The sequence below is a fragment of the Drosophila erecta genome, unplaced genomic scaffold, assembly GCF_003286155.1.
Source record: "Drosophila erecta strain 14021-0224.00,06,07 unplaced genomic scaffold, DereRS2 tig00000000-arrow-pilon, whole genome shotgun sequence".
NCBI classification, from domain to species: domain Eukaryota; kingdom Metazoa; phylum Arthropoda; class Insecta; order Diptera; family Drosophilidae; genus Drosophila; species Drosophila erecta.
The window spans coordinates 9,383,490-9,403,064 of NW_020825194.1; the positions used below are offsets into that span (position 1 = coordinate 9,383,490).

The following is a 19,575-nucleotide window of genomic DNA, read 5'->3' on the forward strand; positions in this document are numbered from 1 at the left end:
GCAGGATGTGTGCGTGTGTGTGTGTGTGCGGCGTGGCAAATGGGATCCCTTTTACGGCCTGACTTTGATCTACGGCGTATTAAACTCCACTTGGAGCGCTCTCTTTTTTTCTTCACTTAAAAATTAATTTTCATGTGGCAAGGGCGAACTGCCTCCTGCTGGTCACCTGTGTGGCCCACTGTGCAGCTGTGGCAACATTAGAAAACAAGGCGGCGGCAATTTCCTTTGTGTCGCATTAGAACACTTTGCTGTCCCCAGCTAAGTATATGTTGTGCATATAACACTTGCCACACAGCTCAAGTCGCAAAAATAGGCACACGAATTTCTTGGAACTGAAACCGAAATCCCCTTAAAGTTGAGATGATCATGATAAAGATGAGGCTTATTGATAAATTTATAAGCCAATTTTGTGAGTTTAAACGCTTTTCCCAAGGTGTGAAGACTTAGACTTTATTAGAATTAGAAACATTGCTTTTATTGTAGCCTCTGCTGTGTTAAGGAAGATACAACACAGATACACCAGCCTTGGCTCGTTTAGACTGGGATTTTAATTGCATGGCCATAATGTTGCGATCCTGCCATTTCGAGACATCGAGCCGCAGCAGTCACAAGTAAATTGAATTTAATTAGGAACGAGTTTTTCATTGCGATTGTTGGGTTTTATTCGTCATAAACTTCGGATGGCAATAAAAATGCGAGGCTGCTGTCCAAATAAATGCAAATGTGAAGCCCTTGCTGGGAAAAGGCACAAGAAGCAATCTTTAAAGGCTCCGAAACTTCTGGGTTCCCTAATTAGTGTGAGTGGGCCATTAAGAATTTCGCTCAGGTTCGGCTTTAGGTTTGCATCGAGTGTGGGCCAAAGAAATTAAAATTGAAATGTAAAAGTTGCCAAACTTTCCGCTCCTCCCCTCCGCACAAACATCATGAAAGTTGGCGGAAATTTAAAATGCAAAGTAGAACGCGGCGAAAAAGGTAGTAAGCCCAGAGCTCCAAGTCCAGGACCAGCACCCAGCACCCAGTACCCAGTAGCCAGCACCAGGAACCCAGAACTTGCCTTCAAGTGGGTCCGTGGCAGGTGGGCCGCGAAAACTTGCTGCATTAAGTGCACTCTGCTAGGAGCAGACAGCAGGCGATGGAGGACGAAAATAGGAATAAAAAGTTGAAAGGGCGCAGGACGAAGGACGAAGGTGAGGTGGGCTGCGCTGCCAACTGGCACCGGCTCATTAAAAGTAAAAATGATATGCATTAAGTTGCCAGCGGTAACGCGAGCGTTAAAGGGCTGGACATCGTCGACTGCACTCATTATGGCAAGCTGGCGCCACTAATGGTCAGTGTTAATTGCGTGGAAAGCATTTGGAATGCACACCATCCATCCATTCCCCACCTAAGCTGGCATGCCCCCAAAACTGGCATTCGCCTGATAAATTGTCATAATTCCGGGCGTTGCTCGCACAATGGACACGGTTGGGGGATCCCTCCCTGGACTGCCATCAATACATATTTCATTGCCCTGACACATGCATTAACATGTCTAATCGGCACGCACGGGTCACAGTTGCAGCCAGGACGCAAATGGCCAAAAAGGTGGGGAGCAGCATGTGTTGCAGGGAGTGGGGCGCGCAAAAGGGTCCCTTCGAGAGCATGCTGCCATTATTCATTCTGCGGCCCCAGCATAATTTATTGCCCTTGGCACCACTCACATGTCAGACATTCCGAAGTGCTGCCCAACTGACAATTTGCAGAGACTGACATGCAGCAGTTTAACTTAACCCCTGACCCCTCGCTCCGCTTTCGGCTGGCGGGGGCCCTTAAATTTATTTTGTTTGACTAACTGACAAAACTCACTACCACCTGTCTCGTCCGCTTGGCAGTTGTGTCTACCAACTCGCTATACGATGCTGTCACATCGATGACAGCCCTTAGTTCAGCGCGCAAACTGCCAAATGGCGGAGTGGGCAACGGGGCGTATGCGCGATGCGCCGCCACTGGATGAAGCCGAAATGAGCTCGTTTTAGGAAACCGCCTGGACACACTCTTTGTGGCCGAGCACCAGTATCAGCACATGGCTGATGGACAAGAGCCGGAGGGCAGGGATGCAAAGTTGTCACATGGCAGGACAAACACAGGCCTGAACTTTTAGTCCTTTGTGAAGTAGACAACAAGTCTGGTTCGCCATCAAGGGGCAAATTTCAATCTATGCACTAAGTAGATATTACCCGGAAAGACCGTTTAGCTGGATTTTGTTGGGACCAACCGCACCTTCGTCTAGACAAAACTCCAGGTTAATTTCCCTGATGCAATTCCCCCAAGGTGAAGTAAAAATTTGGTGGCCATTGGCTTGGTTTCGTGCTTGATTTTTAATTTGTTTGTGGTATCTCGTAATTTCTTATCAAGACAAGGTGATGTTTAATATCGTTAGTGTGTTTGGTTCAACTCGGTGTATTGCTATGACAGAGTTATCTAAATTGCTTGACTATAAAATGTCAAATTAAAATTCCGGTATACCAACACAGCTCAATCGGACAGAGAGAAGACTTTGGCTACGCTGCAGTGAGATTAGGAATAATCTTCTTGTAAACTTGAATGCCATTCAAATAATTCATCATTATCAAGGATTAGTACTGTAGTACTTATGATGGGTGGGAAACCAATTTCTAGGGTTCCCTGCTGGCGCATAAAACGACAATCGGTGACTGCAAAACACACTATCGGCTTAACTTTCCTCTGAAAAGGATACAAGTATTAGAGATTCTCTACTACGTTTGACGTATACTCACAGTTCATGCAGAGCGGCATTCAAAGCCACATGCCACATGGCCTCTTTCAGGGGGAACTCAATACCTATATCGCCACCTGCCTCCTCGCACCAATCCCAAATTTGCCGCACGAAGGCAATCAAATCCAGGGTTATGGATAGACGTATGCCAAAAACGGCGTCAAAAAGCGGTGGAACCACATTGCTTTGCACTCCGCCACTCAACTGGGTGAGATTCACCGTGGTCACATCACCGACGCTGAGGCTTCGGTCGTTTTTCAGTCAACACATAGTTCAACTTAGCTCCGGCAGTATCGGGCAACAATAGCGAACCATGACCGGCAGTTCCACCAACTTTCAATTTAAGAACTGAGTAATGGGAAGTTCAATCAACTGATGTGAATGTGATGAACATCGGAAGCACTAGTTCCACCCTCGACCAAGCTGAATCCCACATTCATTGCTTGTAAAAGTCAGTTTCAACGAAGGCTGCCATACCATGGATGCCACCAATCTCCTCGTCAGGCACATAGGTCCTTTCGGCTGAAAGCCATCAGCCTTCAGAGGTCGAATAGCTCCTAGATACTGAGTGCCCACCGATTTCATGTCCTGAGCACCTCTGTGGAGAAGGGTTTATGGGTCCACTTTTCCGAGAATACAGGGACCACCAATGATTGATGGGAGCTTTGGCTGGCTTCCTTTCCCTTTAATGATCACCAGAGGTTTTGATTTAACTGCTGGATAAACTACTTCCACGGGGAGATTGAGGGATTCATCCTGACAATGCATTAGGCATTGCCTAAATGCAGATTTTTAGAGAATTTCTCAAGAAACATTTAGAGGTATGCCACTTCAAAATCCGATTAAGATAACTTGAGTTATGGAGTTTAGAACTTCACTCTTGGGGCATTTCTTAATTTTTTTGAATTTCTACATCATCACAGCAAAAAAATGACACAAAAAATTTCAAAAAATTAATTTCTATATTTGAATGCAGATTTTTAGAGAATTGCGCCAGAAACATTTAGAGGTATGCCACTTCAAAATCCGATTAATATAAGTTGAGTTATGGAGTTTAGAACTTCAGCTTTGGGACATTTCTTAATTTTTTTGAATTTCTACATCATACGTCAGAAAAATGACAAAAAAATTAAAAAAAAATAAATTTCTAAATTTGAATGCAGATTTTTAGAGAATTGCTCCAGAAACATTTAGAGGTATGCCACTTTAAAATCCGATAAGGATAAGTTGAGTTATGGAGTTTAGAGCTTCAGCCTAGGGACACTTTTTTGAATTTCTACATCATACATCAGTTCTGATCTTGTGGGTCAGATCTTGTTTCTTGATGAGGTCATAGCAAGTATGATTGCACTTCGGCTCCCAGGTGTTCTGTTCCACCTCGGATGTTGCTGTTGCCCTGTAGATTACCAAACTCCCGATAAGATTACTCTTTAAATGAAGATACGAGGCACACTTTATTAACCTGTTCATCTTTATTATAACAACGATATTTTATAGTCTTAGACTTCAGCCAGATTGCGAATAATCTTCTTGTACACATCAATGCCATTAAGATAGATATCAGCCTGCAGAAACTCGTCGTGGTCATGGATCCGCAAGGTGGTGTTTATAATGGGTGAAAATCCAATGGCCGGGGTACCCTTTTCCCGAATGAAGCGACTGTCGGTGGCGCCAGGACAAACGATGGGATGAACCTTCAATCCACTGAAATACCGAGGGATTTCGATTAATTACTACGATTATTTTCGATTATTTCGACTCTTAAACTGGCACTTACAGTTCGTCGATTGCGGCTTTGACAGCTAACCAGTAGGGATTGGAATTGTCCAGCTTGGTGGGTCCCACATAAGGTTCCTTCTGGAAGAAATCAATTTCAATGCCACCACCCGCTTCCTCACACCAGTCGCGAATCTGCTTCTCAAAGGCAACCACATCCACAGTAATGGCAATACGTATATCGAAGACCGCCTCAAAAAGCGGCGGAACCACATTGCTCTGGACTCCGCCGCTCAATTGGGTGAGATTCACGGTGGTCACATCGCCGTTGCTGAGGCTGGAATCCCTCGCAAGGCTCTCCACTTGCGAGGTTCGGAATTCCGTCAGTTTGTTGACCACGTAGTTCAGTTTCACTCCTGCCGTGTTGGGCAGCAAAAGGGAACCATGGCCGGAAGTTCCACTTACTTTCAGCTTGAGTCCTGCATAAAGCGAAATGGTAATGTTCTCCATCCATCACCATCATCCTAGAGCAACTTACCCCATCGCAAGCGTTCGGCATAGAACAAATGATGCACGTCACTGGCACTAGTGGCGCCTTCATCTAGGCTGAATCCCACGTTCATTTTCTTGTAGTAATCCGTCTTAACGAACTCCGCCATGCCCAGCTGCCCGCCAGTCTCTTCATCGGGAACAAAGGTCACATACAATGTTCTTTTTGGTTGGAAGCCACTAGCTTTCAGCAGGCGAATCGCTCCTAGATACTGGGTGCCCACCGACTTCATGTCCTGAGTACCACGCGCAAAGATCCTGCCCTCCTCATCGATATCGGCAGCAAAGGGATCGTGGGTCCACTTCTCGCGAAACACTGGCACCACATCCGTATGGGAGTTAAGAACAATGGACGAGAGCTCGGGCTGACTTCCTTCCCATTTGATGATCACAATAGGCTTCGTTTGAACAGCAGGGCAAACCACTTCCACAGGAAGATTTAGGGAGCTCGCCTGACGTTTCAGGAACTCCACACAGGCAGCTAAACAATTAGGATTAAAACAGATATGTTAACAATTAAAAATATAGTAAACTAATCCTCACTGTAGTCGACATCAGGATGCACCGTTGGAATACGCAAGTATTCCCGGAAAATCTTAATTTCCTCGTTGTTTTCCCACTTTTCCGCGCTCATTTCGACACTCTTTTGTCATCAGCAACTGTTGCAGCTCGAAGATCGTCTGCGCTTTTATAATCACACTGTTTGCCTTTAAGTATTTGGACAAGTAATTTAAATGCTTATCAAAAGGTGTGGTTGCGATAGTAACGCCCTTATCTGAAAATGTTAGGTGCATTTCTAAATAGAAATTAGTTAATTGTGTATTATCTATGTAACCTACATAGAAATTAGTTCATTATGTATTATCTACGTAACCTCAACCTTTGAATCCCCAAGTTCTGGGTAAACTGTCACATTCAAATCGTAAAGTTATGACAAATTCAATTCGAATGACAAAGCTTTGATTGATGACCTTTGCTTTCCACTAATCAAGTGATTATTTTGGCTTTAATGGGCTTCCGAGTCTACCAACTTGCTATCTATAATGACGAAGCAAAATGTAGATACATGCATTATATACTTGCTGTCGCAGGGATAGCTACTTGTATTTTTCAGATACAAGTTCATTAAAGTATTCGCTGAAATCAGAGAAGATAAGATAAAAAGTCAGGAAGTTTTGTACTAACTTATAAGAAAATCATCAATCTTTATTTCGATATGGTTTTACACATTGGCCAGGTTTCCCAAAATTTTCTTGTATATTTGAATGCCCTTCAAATAAGTGTCGGCTCCCAAGAACTCATCGTGATCATGGATGCGCATGGTGGTATTTTTGATCGGGGAGAATCCCAAGGCTGGAATGCCCTGAGCCCGAATGTTCCTGCTGTCGGTGGCACCGGGGCAGACAATGGGGTAGATCTTAAGGCCACTGTAAACCAAATAATCGGATCAGAAGTGGGTAAAGTAGAGCATTCGATTCAGACTTACAGTTCATCGGTGGCAGCCTTGAAGGCCAGCCAGAAGGGATTGGAGTCGTCGATCTTAGTGGGTGCTACGTAGGGTTCCTTCTCGTCGAAGGAGATCTCGATGCCGCCACCAGCCTCTTCGCACCAGTCGTGGATCTGTTTCTCAAAGGCAACCACATCTAGGGTGATGGACAGGCGCATGTCGAAGACAGCCTCGAAGTGAGGAGGCACCACATTGCTCTGGACTCCGCCGCTCAGCTGGGTGAGATTGATGGTTGTCACATCGCCGATGTTAATTGTCTGATCCGTGGCAAGCCGCTGAACCTGCGATTCGCGGAACTCCGTCAGCTTGTTGAGCACATAGTTCAGTTTCACGCCGGCAGTGCTGGGCAGCAACATCGAGCCGTGTCCAGAGGTTCCACTGAAGTTCAGCTTAAGACCTGCCAGAGAGGACATATCGCTTGGGTTCAAGTCGTAATTGGGGCTGAAGGACTACTCACCCCAGCGCATACGTTCGGCATAGAAGACATAGAACAGATCTATTTCACTGGTGCCGCCCTCGTCCAGACTGAAACCCACATTCATGTTGCTGTAGTACTCCGTTTTGACGAACTCCTGCATGCCCAGTTCGCCGCCGATCTCCTCATCGGGCACAAAGGTCACGAAGAAGTTGCGCTTGGGCTGGACACCACTGGCCTTAAGCAGGCGAATGGCGCCCAGGTATCCTGTGCCCACCGACTTCATGTCCTGAGTACCACGCGCAAAGATCCTGCCCTCCTCATCGATATCGGCAGCGAAGGGATCGTGGGTCCACTTATCGCGGAACACGGGCACCACATCCATGTGCGAGTTCAGAATGACGGAGGGCAGTTCCGGCTCGGTACCCAACCACTTGATGATCACCACGGGCTTCTTCTCCACAGGATATATGACATCCACTGGCAGATCCAGGCTGTGTGCCTGCTTCTTCAGGAACTCCACGCATTCGGCTACAAGTTAAGATATACGTGAGTGGTGCGTCCAGGAATTCCTTGGGGAATCCTTACTGTAATCCACATTTGGTTGCACCGTAGCTATGCGCAAATATTCCCGGAATATTTTGATTTCCTCGTTGTCCTCCCATTTTTCGGCGCTCATTTTGCGGATATGTTTTCGCTGCCAGTTACCAAACTCGACTGTGCGTCAGTTGACAAAAAATGAACTTATACAGAAATTTATGTGTATGGGGATTTCGGTCTTCTGGCCTTGGCTTCGAATTATTATCAAATAATTAGTTCGTTATCAACTTCGGTGGTTATAAAAATGATAACAGCGCCTGTTCTTGTACAAACCTGTGCCAAAACAAATGTCTGATAGCAAACAGTAGCCTAATTCGATAAAGTTCACATAATACCAATAAAACTCAACCACCTATGTTTATGGTCTGTGGTGTGTGGTCATTACAATTTGTATTTGATTTGATAAAATAGCATACTTAATATTGTAATTATGCTTAAAACAAGAGATAATGCTATAGTCGAGTTCCCCGACTATCAGATAACCGTTACTCAGCCGACTACTCTACTCTGCACATAACAGTGAAACCATAATGTCGCTACTTTCATTTGTGCACTTAATGCATTGCTCTATAGTAAATTGTTTTATACACCGTTGTTTTTTATTATTTTTAAAAATATTTTCAAAATTTTTAATGTGTACTTTGCAGATATTAAAAAAAAAATCAAATGGTGCCTTTAGTTTTCCAAAGTCCGATTCTATAGAGTAGTTTTTCTCATGTATGAAAAGCTCAGATGGAACTGTTAAATGCTAAAATTGCGAGGTTTTTAAAAATATCAAATTAGAATATAACAAAAACATTCAACAAAATAATATTTGCATTTCAAATACTGAAAATTGGTCATTTTCCTGTTTATTGCAAAATTGAATTCTTGAGGCAGGACCAGCGCACCTAAGAATCACTAAGATCAAATATATTTTCCACGGCGCAGGCTGAATACTCTAACGACATATTTGCTAGTATAAAGTAAATATTATAATAAAGTAATATATTATTAAAATAATTCGGTATTATTATGTACATTCACCTATTACTATTTCTATGATGTAATTAAATAATTATCATACTAAGGCAATCCAAAATTCGAGTTTTTACTTTTTACTAACGAGTACTTTGTACTCGATTGCCAGAGTACAAGTAATATAGATTTTTGTTTAGGAAACATATTTTCCTGTAGCCCTATAATTCCCAACTAGTTCTCGTGAGGACTGTAAGGCATGTCTTCTAATTTCGAGTCACAAAATATTTCAAGTAATCTCTCTTACCGGTCGAGCAGTGAATGTAGTGTATGTGTAGTGTATGTACCGGTCGGTGTATGTACCGATGTATGTATGTATGTATGTATGTATGTATGTATGTATGTATGTATGTATGTATGTATGTATGTATGTATGTATGTATGTATGTATGTATGTATGTATGTATGTATGTATGTATGTATGTATGTATGTATGTATGTATGTATGTATGTATGTATGTATGTATGTATGTATGTATGTATGTATGTATGTATGTATGTATGTATGCATGTATGTATGTATGTATGTATGTATGTATGTATGTATGTATGTATGTATGTATGTATGTATGTATGTATGTATGTGTTACTTGCACAAAGTAGTACAAATTGTCTTAATTAAAGCCTGAAGAATGTTTAACTTACTGTCGGAAAACATAGTTATTGCCGCTTTTAATATTTGCTTAGGAAAAATATTTTCTTGTAGCCCTATAATTCCCAACTAGTTCTAGTGAAGACTGTAAGGCATGCCTTCTAATTTGGAGTCGCAAAATAGTTCAAGTAATCTCTCTTACCGGTCGACCAGTGAGTGCAGTGTATGTCTTCTTAAGTGTGATTACTTGCAAGATCAAATTGGCATCCCTCTTGAACAAATAACCGGGCAAATGTTACGAAACGAATTTGAAACGTATTGGCACAATGGCAACGTATGAATCAAAATCTGTCCTGTTTTTCATCCTTTTTTGAAATTTCAGCCAGCTGCTGGCTCTAGAGCGCTCTATTATTCTAGTGTCTTTGGTACAACCCCCTTACTTGATAGTTATTTTTTGAGAACGATATCAATGACAGTGACGATTTATTGGATATCATACGAGGGCAAAGTCCACGAACAATACATCTCTTCGTATTATCAGTGTTTGGCTTTTATTTAGTTAGGAGCAGATATGATTTAAAAAAGTCACACCACTTATACATTTAATTTTGGTCTTACACTCATCGAAGCAAAACATTACTCATATTGATAAGACCAATTGTAGCATATTGATTTCCATTTATAAGTGGAACTTCGGTTGAACATTCTATGAATCAGCAATGGAGGGAATCAGCTTTCTGTAAACCTGAATTCCGTGCAGATATGTGTCGGCCCGCAAATATTCATCATGATTGTGCAGCAGCACCGGGGTGTTGTTGATGGGTGAAAATCCCAGAGCGGGAATCCCCACTTGCCGGACGTAGAAGCTATCGGTGGCGCCGGGAAAAACTCGTGTGTGGGTGCTCAAACCCCTGCAATTTCAACTCATTTATAAATCGAAGCTCCAAAATTTGTTTACCTACAGTTCATCCAGTCCCTTTTTGAAGCCCAGCCAGTAGGGATTGGAGTCGTCTATCCTGGTCACCACTGAGGGGCACTTCAGCGTGAAATCCAGTTCCACTCCACCACCGACGTCGTTGCACCACTCATGAATCTGCTTCTCCAGCGCATCGGCATTCTGGTTGATGGCTATGCGAATATCGAAAGTGGCTTCTAGTACGGGGGGAACCACATTGCTTTGGACGCCGCCGTTGAGTTGGGTCAGGTTCAAAGTGGTCACATCACCGGAATGCAGGGATGAGTCCTCAGTCAGTAGCTTTACCTGGGTTTCTCGGAACTTCATCATCTTATCCGTCACATAGTGAAACTTTTCGCCAGCCGTGTTCTTGTGCAGCAGCGATCCATGACCTGAAGTGCCACTGAATTTAAATCGAAGTTCTGCGGGGATATAAAATGAATCAGAAATTATTACTCCTCGTACAAATGAGAAACATACGCCACAATGTACGCTCGGCGTAAAATACAGGATAAGAGTCATCCTCACTGGCGATGCCCTCGTCCAGGCTGAATCCCACATTCATGGCTTTGAAGTAGTCGCCTTGCACGAATTCAGCCATGCCCATAGTGCCGCCAGTTTCCTCGTCGGGCACAAAAGTCAGATATACGGTCCTTTTTGGCTGATAGCCACTGGCTTTCAGTGCACGGACTGCAGCCATGTACTGACATCCCACGGACTTCATGTCCTGGGCACCGCGTGCAAAAATCCTGCCTTGGGCGTCTATGTGGGCACCGAACGGCTCATGGGTCCACTTTTCGGGAAACACGGGCACGACGTCCATGTGCGAGTTCAATATAATGGATTTCAGCTCGGGATGCTTCCCCATCCACTTCATAATCACCACAGGTTTCGAAGGCGCAACTGGACACACCACATCCACGGGAAGATTAAGGTTGCTCGCCTGGCACTTTAGGAACTCCACGCATGCAGCTGCAAGGAAAATAAGGATAAATAAAAATCCAAGGAGTGGAAAACAAATCCTTACTGTAGTCCACATCTGGATGCACCGTGGGAATGCGTAAATACTCCTGGAAAATTTGTATTTCCGCGTCGTTCTTCCATTGTTCCGGGCAAGTGCACATTTTGAGTTGAACGCCCTGCGGTTCTAAAGAGACTGACTTGTAATCCACCGTATTGTTTGGTTTGAAGTCTGAGTGGGGATTGACTTCATGGCATTATCATTTGTTGACTTTAGCTACTCGATTAGTAGTACCCGCAATTCAAGGGTTTTGAACTTTGCAGTAACAGCTTAATTTTATCTAGCAAAGCCAGGATAGTAAACCGCACACTTATTTACGTTAATTAAGTGTTCTTTTTTGTGCACACTACTAGTGAAACCCGACCTGGCTTATTTATTAATACATTGTTTATTAAAGTTGATTTTCATAAGCCTGCTTTTGTAAAGTTATTACAACAAACATCAAGTTAAGTATTTCATAATCGAATTGCGTTCGCTAAGCATCAGCCACGGCAGGAATGAGCTTCTTGTATACCTCAATGCCGTGCAAATAGGTATCGGCTTTCAGGAATTCATCGTGGTCGTGCAGCAGGATGGGGGTGTTGTTGATGGGCGAGAATCCTAGAGCTGGAATGCCTGCGTAGCGAATATAACGACTGTCCGTGGCGCCGGGGAAAACTCGAACTCGTGTCTTGAGGCCACTGAAAGAAACAACGCAGAAGGATATTAGAGCCATGCCTTTCGTAAGAACTTCTCACACTTACAGGTCATCGAGAGCCTTCTTGAAGGCCAGCCAGTAGGCATTCGACGAGTCAATCTTTGTTGGCTCCACAAAGGGGTTTTTCATCTCGAACTCCAACTCAATGCCGCCGCCAGCCTCCTCGCACCAGTCGCGAATCTGCTTCTCAAAGGCAGGTATGTCCACGGTGACGGCAATGCGGATATCAAACACAGCTTCCAGCAGTGGGGGAACCACGTTGCTCTGCACTCCGCCCCTCAGTTGGGTGAGATTCACGGTGGTCACATCGCCAATATCAAGCGTTGAGTCGTCGGCCAGTTTTTGCACTTGGGACTTGCGGAACTCCATCAATTTGCCTACCACATAGTTTAGCTTCTCGCCAGCAGTATTCGGCAGTAGCAGCGATCCGTGACCAGCAGTTCCACTGAACTTGAGACGAAGATCTGTTGTGAAACAAAGAGATTAAATTACTTGTATAAGTATGCTTTCTGCAGCATACTCACGCCAAAGAGTTCGTTCGGCGTAGTACAGAGCGTAGTTTTCATCCGCACTGGAGATTCCCTCGTCGAAACTGAATCCCACATTAAGCTTCTTGAAGTAGTCGCTCTTCACCAGCTCCCGCATGCCCAGGTGGCCGCCTACCTCCTCGTCCGGAACAAAAGTGAGATAGATGGTCCTCTGGGGTTGATAGCCACTGGCTTTGAGGGCTCGCACGGCTCCCAGATATTGGGTGCCCACGCATTTCATGTCCTGCGATCCCCGCGCGAAGATGCGACCCTCTGCATCCAGATCCGCACTGAAAGGACCGTGGGTCCACTTCTCCTCAAAGACGGGCACCACATCCGTGTGCGAATTGAGAATGATGGAGGGCAGTTCAGGCTGGGATCCCAGCCATTTCAGCACCACCACGGGATTCTGTTCGTTCACCGGATAGATAACCTCCACGGGCAGGTCCAAGCTGGCAGCCTGGCGCTTCAAGAATTCCGTGCAGGCGGCTATAAATAGCAGACACGGTTTATGGCATGGTCATAAAGATCAGGGTGCTCTTATCGCAGCCTCGTAAAGATATAAGTCCACTGGAACTCACTGTAATCCACATTTGGATGCACCGTCGGTATGCGAAGGTATTCGCGAAAGATCTTAATCTCCTCGTTGTTCTCCCACTGGGCGGTACTCATTTTGCACTCTAAAAATGTAAACAATTAGCCGGCTGATATCAAATCAATTAAATTGTTTGCCAAACAAAGGAACTGTATTCAGCTGATCAGAAGTTCACCACTGCGTAGAGCAGACGCACACCACACCTTTCTCAACACTGGTTCGCCGACGACTGTGCGATCGTGGTGAGAAGCGCGCGTTTAAATATCTGCGATAAGCGAACGAAAGAGACGGCATGACATTAAATCCGAGCAGCAATTAAACCTGTGTTCTTATCTTTCGGTTTTGTGTATAAATTGTTTTATCAGAAGCATTTGTTTACTTTTTAGATGGCTAATCTACATCTGGGTACAAATGACTTGCAGTTAAACTATTGCTTTTAGAGAGAAATTCAGTGAAGTTCTGGGAAACTAATTAAATGGGAAACTAATTATAAATGAATTTAATGTGAAGCACACAAACGTTCAATTGATTACAAAAGAGCCATCCCTTAATAGAACGTTCAAACTTGTCCTATATTATTTAGAAATTAAGCTTCATTTTGCAGCTCACAGCACAATGAGGGAATATCTATTTCTGTGCCATCCAAACTGCAAGCGATTCTATGCATTGGTGAACATTCTACCAGCACTTACTAGTACATGTGAACCCACTTTAAGGCTCATTTACTTGGAATCCCCCTGGCTGATGGATTTATTTGCCTTAAATGGAGGCAAAAGTGCTTCGCATTGCTTTCGGAGCAACAGGATTGCTGGATTGATGGTGGCCCCATTTGGCCCGCAGCCAAGATTTCCGATTACTGATGAATCGCATGCAATCACATTCCAATTCCAGTTGATTTGTTAATCAAGATGCACTGCACACGTTCGCACCCACACGCCCAGTGGGCTTCCGGGTAAACAAGTTGCTGCTCCTCGGGCCTGTCAGCCACTCGAATCCAATTCAAATTTCGCATATTAATAGTGTGCCTGCTGCACTTGCTGCCGATTTTGCTGCACTGCGTCTGTTGTCCCAGTGTGTCAAAAGTTTGTTACACATTTAGATTTCACGCTTGCTCCCATACAGAAAAAGTGAGGGGGCTCTCTGCTCTGATTTGGGTCCCATACACCCTGCTACACCCAAAGTTGATATTGTTTTAGTGTGTGTACTCACAAAAAGTCATTAAAAGTTCATTAACAATGTTGCTGGGATTTTAATGGCGCACCAGCAGCAATAGCAGCAATAGCAGCAACTACAGGCTACACATGTCTGCATTTTAAATAACATACAAGCCCCACAAACTCCCCCTATTTACAGCGTCACATAAGTCAAATAAATACACAAGTTTCCTGCGCACAAACACTCGTTCGGCTGCACAGTGGGCCAAAATGCCAGTGTTCGGCATGATTCCTAAGTAATGTCCCTTGGAAAAAGTCTATAAAACAGTTTAGAAGGCGACGTAGATGATTCTTAGTTGAATTTTACAAACTATTCACTTTTTGCCCACGGTGACTTGGTGCGCGCCTGTTTGTTGTTTGCTGATGTTGCTGTGGAGCTGACATGTTGTCGCTGGGCAAATAAACTAAATGAAAATTTTGTATATTGTAACAATTATCCGGGCAACGCCGGAAACTGTTTGCATTGAGCAGCCAAACCTGCAGAGCTGCAGAGCTGGTGGCCCGAGGATATCTCCTAATCCGTTATGGGCGCATTACCTGGCCAAAAAACGAAAACGAAATAAAAACGACAAGAGCACTGATATAATCCTCCACTGCCATTTACCATTTACCATATCCCTCTGCCCAGAGCGAGCATTTCCTTTTGTTCGAGCTGTTTCCAGAGCCCGTGGCAAAGTTTCGGTAGTATGGAAATATGGAATGGGAATCGGGATGGTGGCGCACTGACAGCTCAAGGACAATCCGCTGGGCATGCGTTTGCATCGCCTGGAGAGCTTCAATTTGTGTGTGTGGCTGTGTGTGTGTGTGTGTGTGTGTGTGTGCCAGGCATTAGGTGGAACGAAAAAAGGAGCTCAGCTCTTGGCAAGCACTTTCGCAAACTGCACTCACAGTCGACATCGATATACAAAAAGTGCTGGCCAACAGTGCGTATGCGTGCTGCTTACTGCCTGCACAAGGCGAAAGCACTCGAAACGGTTTTTATTCACAACTTGTGCGAATGTCATCAAAATTGTGGACCACTCGGCCTGCAAATTGGATGCACAACCATAAAGCTGCTGCAACTGCAAATGCAAATGCGTCTGTAAAAATTGTGTGTTTACTTAATTAGCAGTCATAATTTAATTGATCGACATTTATCGCTTCGTTAAAGATAATTATTTCACATACTCGCAAATAAAAATCGCCCGACTTTAATTTTGATTGTTAAGCCTCGCATACGCAATTTCCATAATTCAATGGCCTCGAATGCTGTTTGCTTTGGCAATTAATCGCATTCGTCGTTCAATTATGCAGCTACCAATAGCCAGATGCAATAAAGCAAATCAAATATTTATTTAGCCGTACGTTTTGTGGGTGTATATTACAATTTTGATCAGATGCATTTTGGACCGGTGCAAATAATCGGCTTTGCCTCTGCATAAATTACATTACATTCAAAATTGGTACTGAGCTGCACAGCCCCACCATTCAAAGTGTGGCCCAGGTGGAGACTAAAAGCAATCTCCATATGCTGAGCAACTTTTCGACTTAATATTTTATTTATTTCGATTTTGCCATATACAGAAGCCGTAAACTTCGTACTTAAAAGTAATGCCTACATAATAGGAGCGCACAAATAATAACATGGATTATTATGCATTTGTGGGAAAATACGCTTGTAAAGAGAATAAGTTTCATAATAAGTCAACTGCCTGCTAGTACTTAAGTCTCGCTGACCTAGATTAAGCCTTATTTATGGTTGAAAGTCGTGCTATTTGATTTGTTGAAAGTGCAGCGGAAGTGAAATCAGCCGCGGCAGAAACCATTGCATACTTACGAGCGCTGAATACAGCTGAATCTCTTGGAATACGAAAACCAAAGCGTTGTTAGAGCGATAAGCAGGCAACAGGCATCGCACTGGGCAATTACAGAGCACAGAGATTACAAGACCCAACGACATGAACACAACACAAACAGCAACAGCAACAGCAACAATAACCGCGGGCCAAAGCAGCGCCATCAAAGCAGAGAACACACAAAAGTTATGATAAATGCAGATGGAGCACGGCTAACGGCGTTATTGCCTGTCATTTCTCATCAGCGCAGTTCGACAGGATAAGAAAGTGGGCGTGCGAGTGGGAGGCACACAGCGGATAGACAGAGAGGGCAGCAGCAACAGCCGACTTCCGGGTGCCGCCGCCATTTTGCAGGGCTGTAATGGCTGCCAGGAAAATCCAGGGTGCGCCGTCTGAATGGCTTGTAATGAAAATGGCGGAGAGCGGGAAAAGCGGAAAATAAAACATGATTTTTGCCTTGCTTTTATTTTCTATTAAGAGCGCAGCACAGAGCACAGAGAACAGCACGACCACCAGCTTACCCCCTTTTGCGTGAGCGATGAATTGCAATTTGCTAAGTTTTTGTTTGCTCTGTCTGGGAGTTGCTGATGTAACTCGGAAAAACTTCATTTTCCGCTACTTCATTCGGGGTCTCTGTGTGCTCGTTGGTGCTGGCTGAGGGGGCTGTGCACTGTTGGTGGTTGGCTGGTGTGGCGTAGGGTGGTTGACAATTTCTTGTCTGCCACTCCCGGCTTTGCACTTTCTCCTCGAAAGGCGGACAGCTGGTCGTGATGTGTGGCAATGAATTGCAGTGCCACTTTGCCAGCTTTTCCCTGCCACAGCCAAAGGATTTTTAATTGTAACTGCACAGGGAAAAATAAGCAATACGCTTATCCAACGAGAGTTGCAGTTTGTAGCGCGGCTGAAATTAATTTAACATATTTGAAATACCGTGGATAGAATATGGAATTCATGGATTTCATTTATCCAGAGAAAGAAATTATTAGGTTGTAGAAAAAGGTAATTAAGTGATTCCGGAAATAGCATAATTCATTTTCAAACTAAGCTTTCAGAAATTCCCAAAGGATATAAAATGAAAAGGATATTCTAGTCCTTACCACTTAGCTCCCCCCATTTGCTGTGCACAAACCACATGAGTCAGCGCCTCGGATTCGGAGTTGGCCAGTGTCATTTCCAGCTATCAGGTTTCCTGGCGAGCTTGAATAGCTGCAAACTGGCAAACTGGCAGCTGGCAAACTCGGCTCCTTCCTGGCAATCACATCACCCCCACATTCATATCCGGATTGGGGTACGCAGCAGGACTCTGGACTCTGGACTCGCCCTGCTAATGACCGCTGCTAAGTGCCTCGATTTGTGCAGTGCACTCCGGTCGAGCAGAACTGCAATTAACTAATTGATTGAACTATTCAATCGGTGAAAATGCACGCCACTTTGAGGGGCGGGCGCGTGTGACTGGCTACTGGGGTGTGGCTGGCTTATTAAAGGATTGGCGTTTACGGAGCGAGCATTTAACGCTCGTCTCTGACTGCATGCAGTGCCATATCTGTGGCCTTTGTGGCGTGGCCGGAGCACATTGCTCACTGGGAGTTGAAAGCTTTTAACTGCCCCCATTAGCAGCTGCCAATGGGGGCGTGGCTCTGCCCGCATAACACAGTGAGTCCGGTTCAGTTCAGTTGAGTTCCTATTTCTGGCCAAGTAATGCCTCACTGACTGATTAATGGCCACAGCAGCAGAGTGGGGCAGAATGGAAGCGGCTGCAGCTGCCGAATGGCACATAATCGATTTTCCGTAATGCATTTAGACCCGTTGGCTTCCTTCATATCCGGAATCCCTTCAGCATCCCGGGGCATAACTTTGCACCTTTATCGGGCACCAGCATCTCTGCTCGCCACTCACCTTGGGCCGTGTTTATGTGCCGGGATTTGTAATAAACTTGTTCCAATCTCTGAGCCACGCCCGCAGATGCACGTTTCCGGCTACCAACTGCAGGACATAAAAAATGCCAGCAATCAGATGGTTACCACTCCGCCACGAAACAATCCTCCAGAGTGCGGCTTTATTTTTTGTATTTTTGGAGTGCTCGACGTGGCCTGGCCTTTGTTTATAAATAGGAATTGCAACCATGTAACCGAGTGTATCTCTTTCGCATAGGTAAGCACATTTTAGTGGCCTTTGTTGGCCGGGATGGTGCCGCAGTCCTTGCACTAGTTGCAATTTGTTGCAGCCTCGCCGCTGCCGCTGCTGCTGTTGCAAATGTTTTATGACTGCAGTGCGGTTGGCTGCCAGCTGCCAAATGCATTTATGATGCATAAACATAACGGCCGCGCTAGGCCTTTCCGGGCATCACGTTCCATTCCAGGTGGCCCGGGTTTATTGTCCCAGCGCCATCAAACATGAAACCTGAAACCTGATGCTCCGTGGAAAATGTGGCTTGCGATGCTTTATTTAATGCACGAATCGCATAATTCTTTTTATTGCTGTTGCAGTTTTCCCATTTTGCACCCAGAAATCGGTGTGACATCAGTTTTGACAGCTGACCGTTATGGTAATTTAATTAACCATTAAAATGAGATTATGGTGTAATTTATGCATGTGACAGCGGCAATGACAGTGCTTTTAATGACTCGCCCATAACTAATAAGTCCGTGCCATTGGTGGAGGTTGGCGCATATGAGCAATTAACTTGCCCACTCCCAGTTGGCAATCACAATGCCGATTGGAAAGCAGGGGGATTTTTTCCTGACTCCTGGTGACACTTTTCGCCCAGCCGAAGAATGCAATTTCCTGGCCCAAAGTCCGCTCAATCCGCACTTGGCTTACGCCACTTCAAAACTTTTGGCCTCAGCTATATATTGATGGATGGAGATCCGCTGCCTGCCTGGTTACGGCCGGATCCGGCTACGGAAATGTGCCAGCCCAAAGTCCGGACAGGCGGCTTAGGGCCATCCGCCGTGCTGTAATAGTAATAGGAATTGATTTACCATTTTGTGTGCACGAAAATGTGCAATTTATGTGCTCAGTCCCCAACTGACTCAGCATAGATAATAGCACGGCCGTATTGGGGACACACAAGCCATGTATCCCAGTATCCCAGTATCCCAGTATACGAGTATATATGTATACGTGTGTACACCCGTTTCCAGGCGGACACATAAATCCCGGCGAGCGGGAGAACCATGCTAATGCATTTTTCAAGTGGAGTGCATAATTTAGGAGCGAAGTCAGTCAGTCAGTTGGTCATTTTTGGGGGCCTGCATTTAGCATATCAATGGATACAGTGCCTCGTCCAATCCTGATCTCTTGCGCACTCTAATTGCCGCAGATTCCCGCAGTCCCGACCACGTTCATATTTTATTGACTGACTGGGGAGAAGGCTGATCGGAGGAGATGGCACTGGAGGAGGCTGAGCCACCGCATCATTGGCAGTCATCTGATGTCCGCTGAATAATTTACAACAATTTTGGGACGAGCAACGCCCAGTTGCAATTTCCAATTTCAATTCCAATTCAGATTCGGCTGCAAAAAGGCGAGCATTTGCGATTTAATGCGAATTTTTGCT

The 19,575-nt window shown here is 44.8% G+C and overlaps 5 protein-coding genes and 1 pseudogene across 6 annotated transcripts in view; 1 reads left to right on the plus strand and 5 right to left on the minus strand.

The window, feature by feature from the left end:
* Positions 1-19,575, plus strand: part of LOC6554779 (proteoglycan Cow) — a 43,366-nt gene that overhangs the window by 9,458 nt on the left and 14,333 nt on the right. The gene's annotated exons all lie outside the window — the stretch shown is intronic.
* Positions 2,541-3,544, minus strand: LOC6554780 (annotated as a pseudogene).
* On the minus strand, positions 4,229-5,754 carry LOC6554781 (aminoacylase-1A). The gene is made up of 4 exons (XM_001982148.3): positions 5,585-5,754; positions 5,031-5,522; positions 4,554-4,971; positions 4,229-4,480 (listed from the first exon to the last, which is right to left on the minus strand). The coding sequence occupies exons 1-4, from the start codon at positions 5,673-5,675 to the stop codon at positions 4,276-4,278; spliced, it is 1,206 nt and encodes a 401-aa protein (XP_001982184.3). The 5' UTR covers positions 5,676-5,754; the 3' UTR covers positions 4,229-4,275.
* LOC6554782 (aminoacylase-1) lies at positions 6,160-7,714 on the minus strand. The gene is made up of 4 exons (XM_001982149.3): positions 7,552-7,714; positions 7,006-7,494; positions 6,528-6,945; positions 6,160-6,468 (listed from the first exon to the last, which is right to left on the minus strand). Exons 1-4 carry the CDS (start codon positions 7,640-7,642, stop codon positions 6,264-6,266), a joined length of 1,203 nt encoding a protein of 400 aa, XP_001982185.1. The 5' UTR covers positions 7,643-7,714; the 3' UTR covers positions 6,160-6,263.
* LOC6554750 (aminoacylase-1) lies at positions 9,704-11,463 on the minus strand. The gene is made up of 4 exons (XM_001982150.3): positions 11,155-11,463; positions 10,608-11,099; positions 10,135-10,549; positions 9,704-10,083 (listed from the first exon to the last, which is right to left on the minus strand). Exons 1-4 carry the CDS (start codon positions 11,249-11,251, stop codon positions 9,879-9,881), a joined length of 1,209 nt encoding a protein of 402 aa, XP_001982186.1. The 5' UTR covers positions 11,252-11,463; the 3' UTR covers positions 9,704-9,878.
* LOC6554751 (aminoacylase-1) lies at positions 11,516-13,197 on the minus strand. Its single transcript, XM_001982151.3, has 5 exons — positions 13,171-13,197; positions 12,954-13,052; positions 12,370-12,861; positions 11,892-12,309; positions 11,516-11,828 (listed from the first exon to the last, which is right to left on the minus strand). The coding sequence occupies exons 2-5, from the start codon at positions 13,042-13,044 to the stop codon at positions 11,624-11,626; spliced, it is 1,206 nt and encodes a 401-aa protein (XP_001982187.1). The 5' UTR covers positions 13,045-13,052; positions 13,171-13,197; the 3' UTR covers positions 11,516-11,623.

Excerpts from the sequence above, each read along its gene's own strand:
- LOC6554781 (XM_001982148.3), bottom strand. The coding sequence starts at position 5,675 with ATGAGCGCGGAAAAGTGGGAAAACAACGAGGAAATTAAGATTTTCCGG. Across the intron at positions 4,972-5,030 it reads TGCCGAACGCTTGCGATGGG|GACTCAAGCTGAAAGTAAGT; the intron begins GTAAGTTGCTCT and ends CGCTTTATGCAG. Across the intron at positions 4,481-4,553 it reads AAAGCCGCAATCGACGAACT|TGGATTGAAGGTTCATCCCA; the intron begins GTAAGTGCCAGT and ends TCGGTATTTCAG.
- LOC6554782 (XM_001982149.3), bottom strand. The coding sequence starts at position 7,642 with ATGAGCGCCGAAAAATGGGAGGACAACGAGGAAATCAAAATATTCCGG. Across the intron at positions 6,946-7,005 it reads TGCCGAACGTATGCGCTGGG|GTCTTAAGCTGAACTTCAGT; the intron begins GTGAGTAGTCCT and ends CCTCTCTGGCAG. Across the intron at positions 6,469-6,527 it reads AAGGCTGCCACCGATGAACT|TGGCCTTAAGATCTACCCCA; the intron begins GTAAGTCTGAAT and ends TTTGGTTTACAG.
- LOC6554750 (XM_001982150.3), bottom strand. The coding sequence starts at position 11,251 with ATGTGCACTTGCCCGGAACAATGGAAGAACGACGCGGAAATACAAATT. Across the intron at positions 11,100-11,154 it reads GCATCCAGATGTGGACTACA|CTGCATGCGTGGAGTTCCTA; the intron begins GTAAGGATTTGT and ends TTTTCCTTGCAG. Across the intron at positions 10,084-10,134 it reads AAAAAGGGACTGGATGAACT|GGGTTTGAGCACCCACACAC; the intron begins GTAGGTAAACAA and ends TTGAAATTGCAG.
- LOC6554751 (XM_001982151.3), bottom strand. The coding sequence starts at position 13,044 with ATGAGTACCGCCCAGTGGGAGAACAACGAGGAGATTAAGATCTTTCGC. Across the intron at positions 12,862-12,953 it reads GCATCCAAATGTGGATTACA|CCGCCTGCACGGAATTCTTG; the intron begins GTGAGTTCCAGT and ends TGCTATTTATAG. Across the intron at positions 11,829-11,891 it reads AAGAAGGCTCTCGATGACCT|TGGCCTCAAGACACGAGTTC; the intron begins GTAAGTGTGAGA and ends TGTTTCTTTCAG.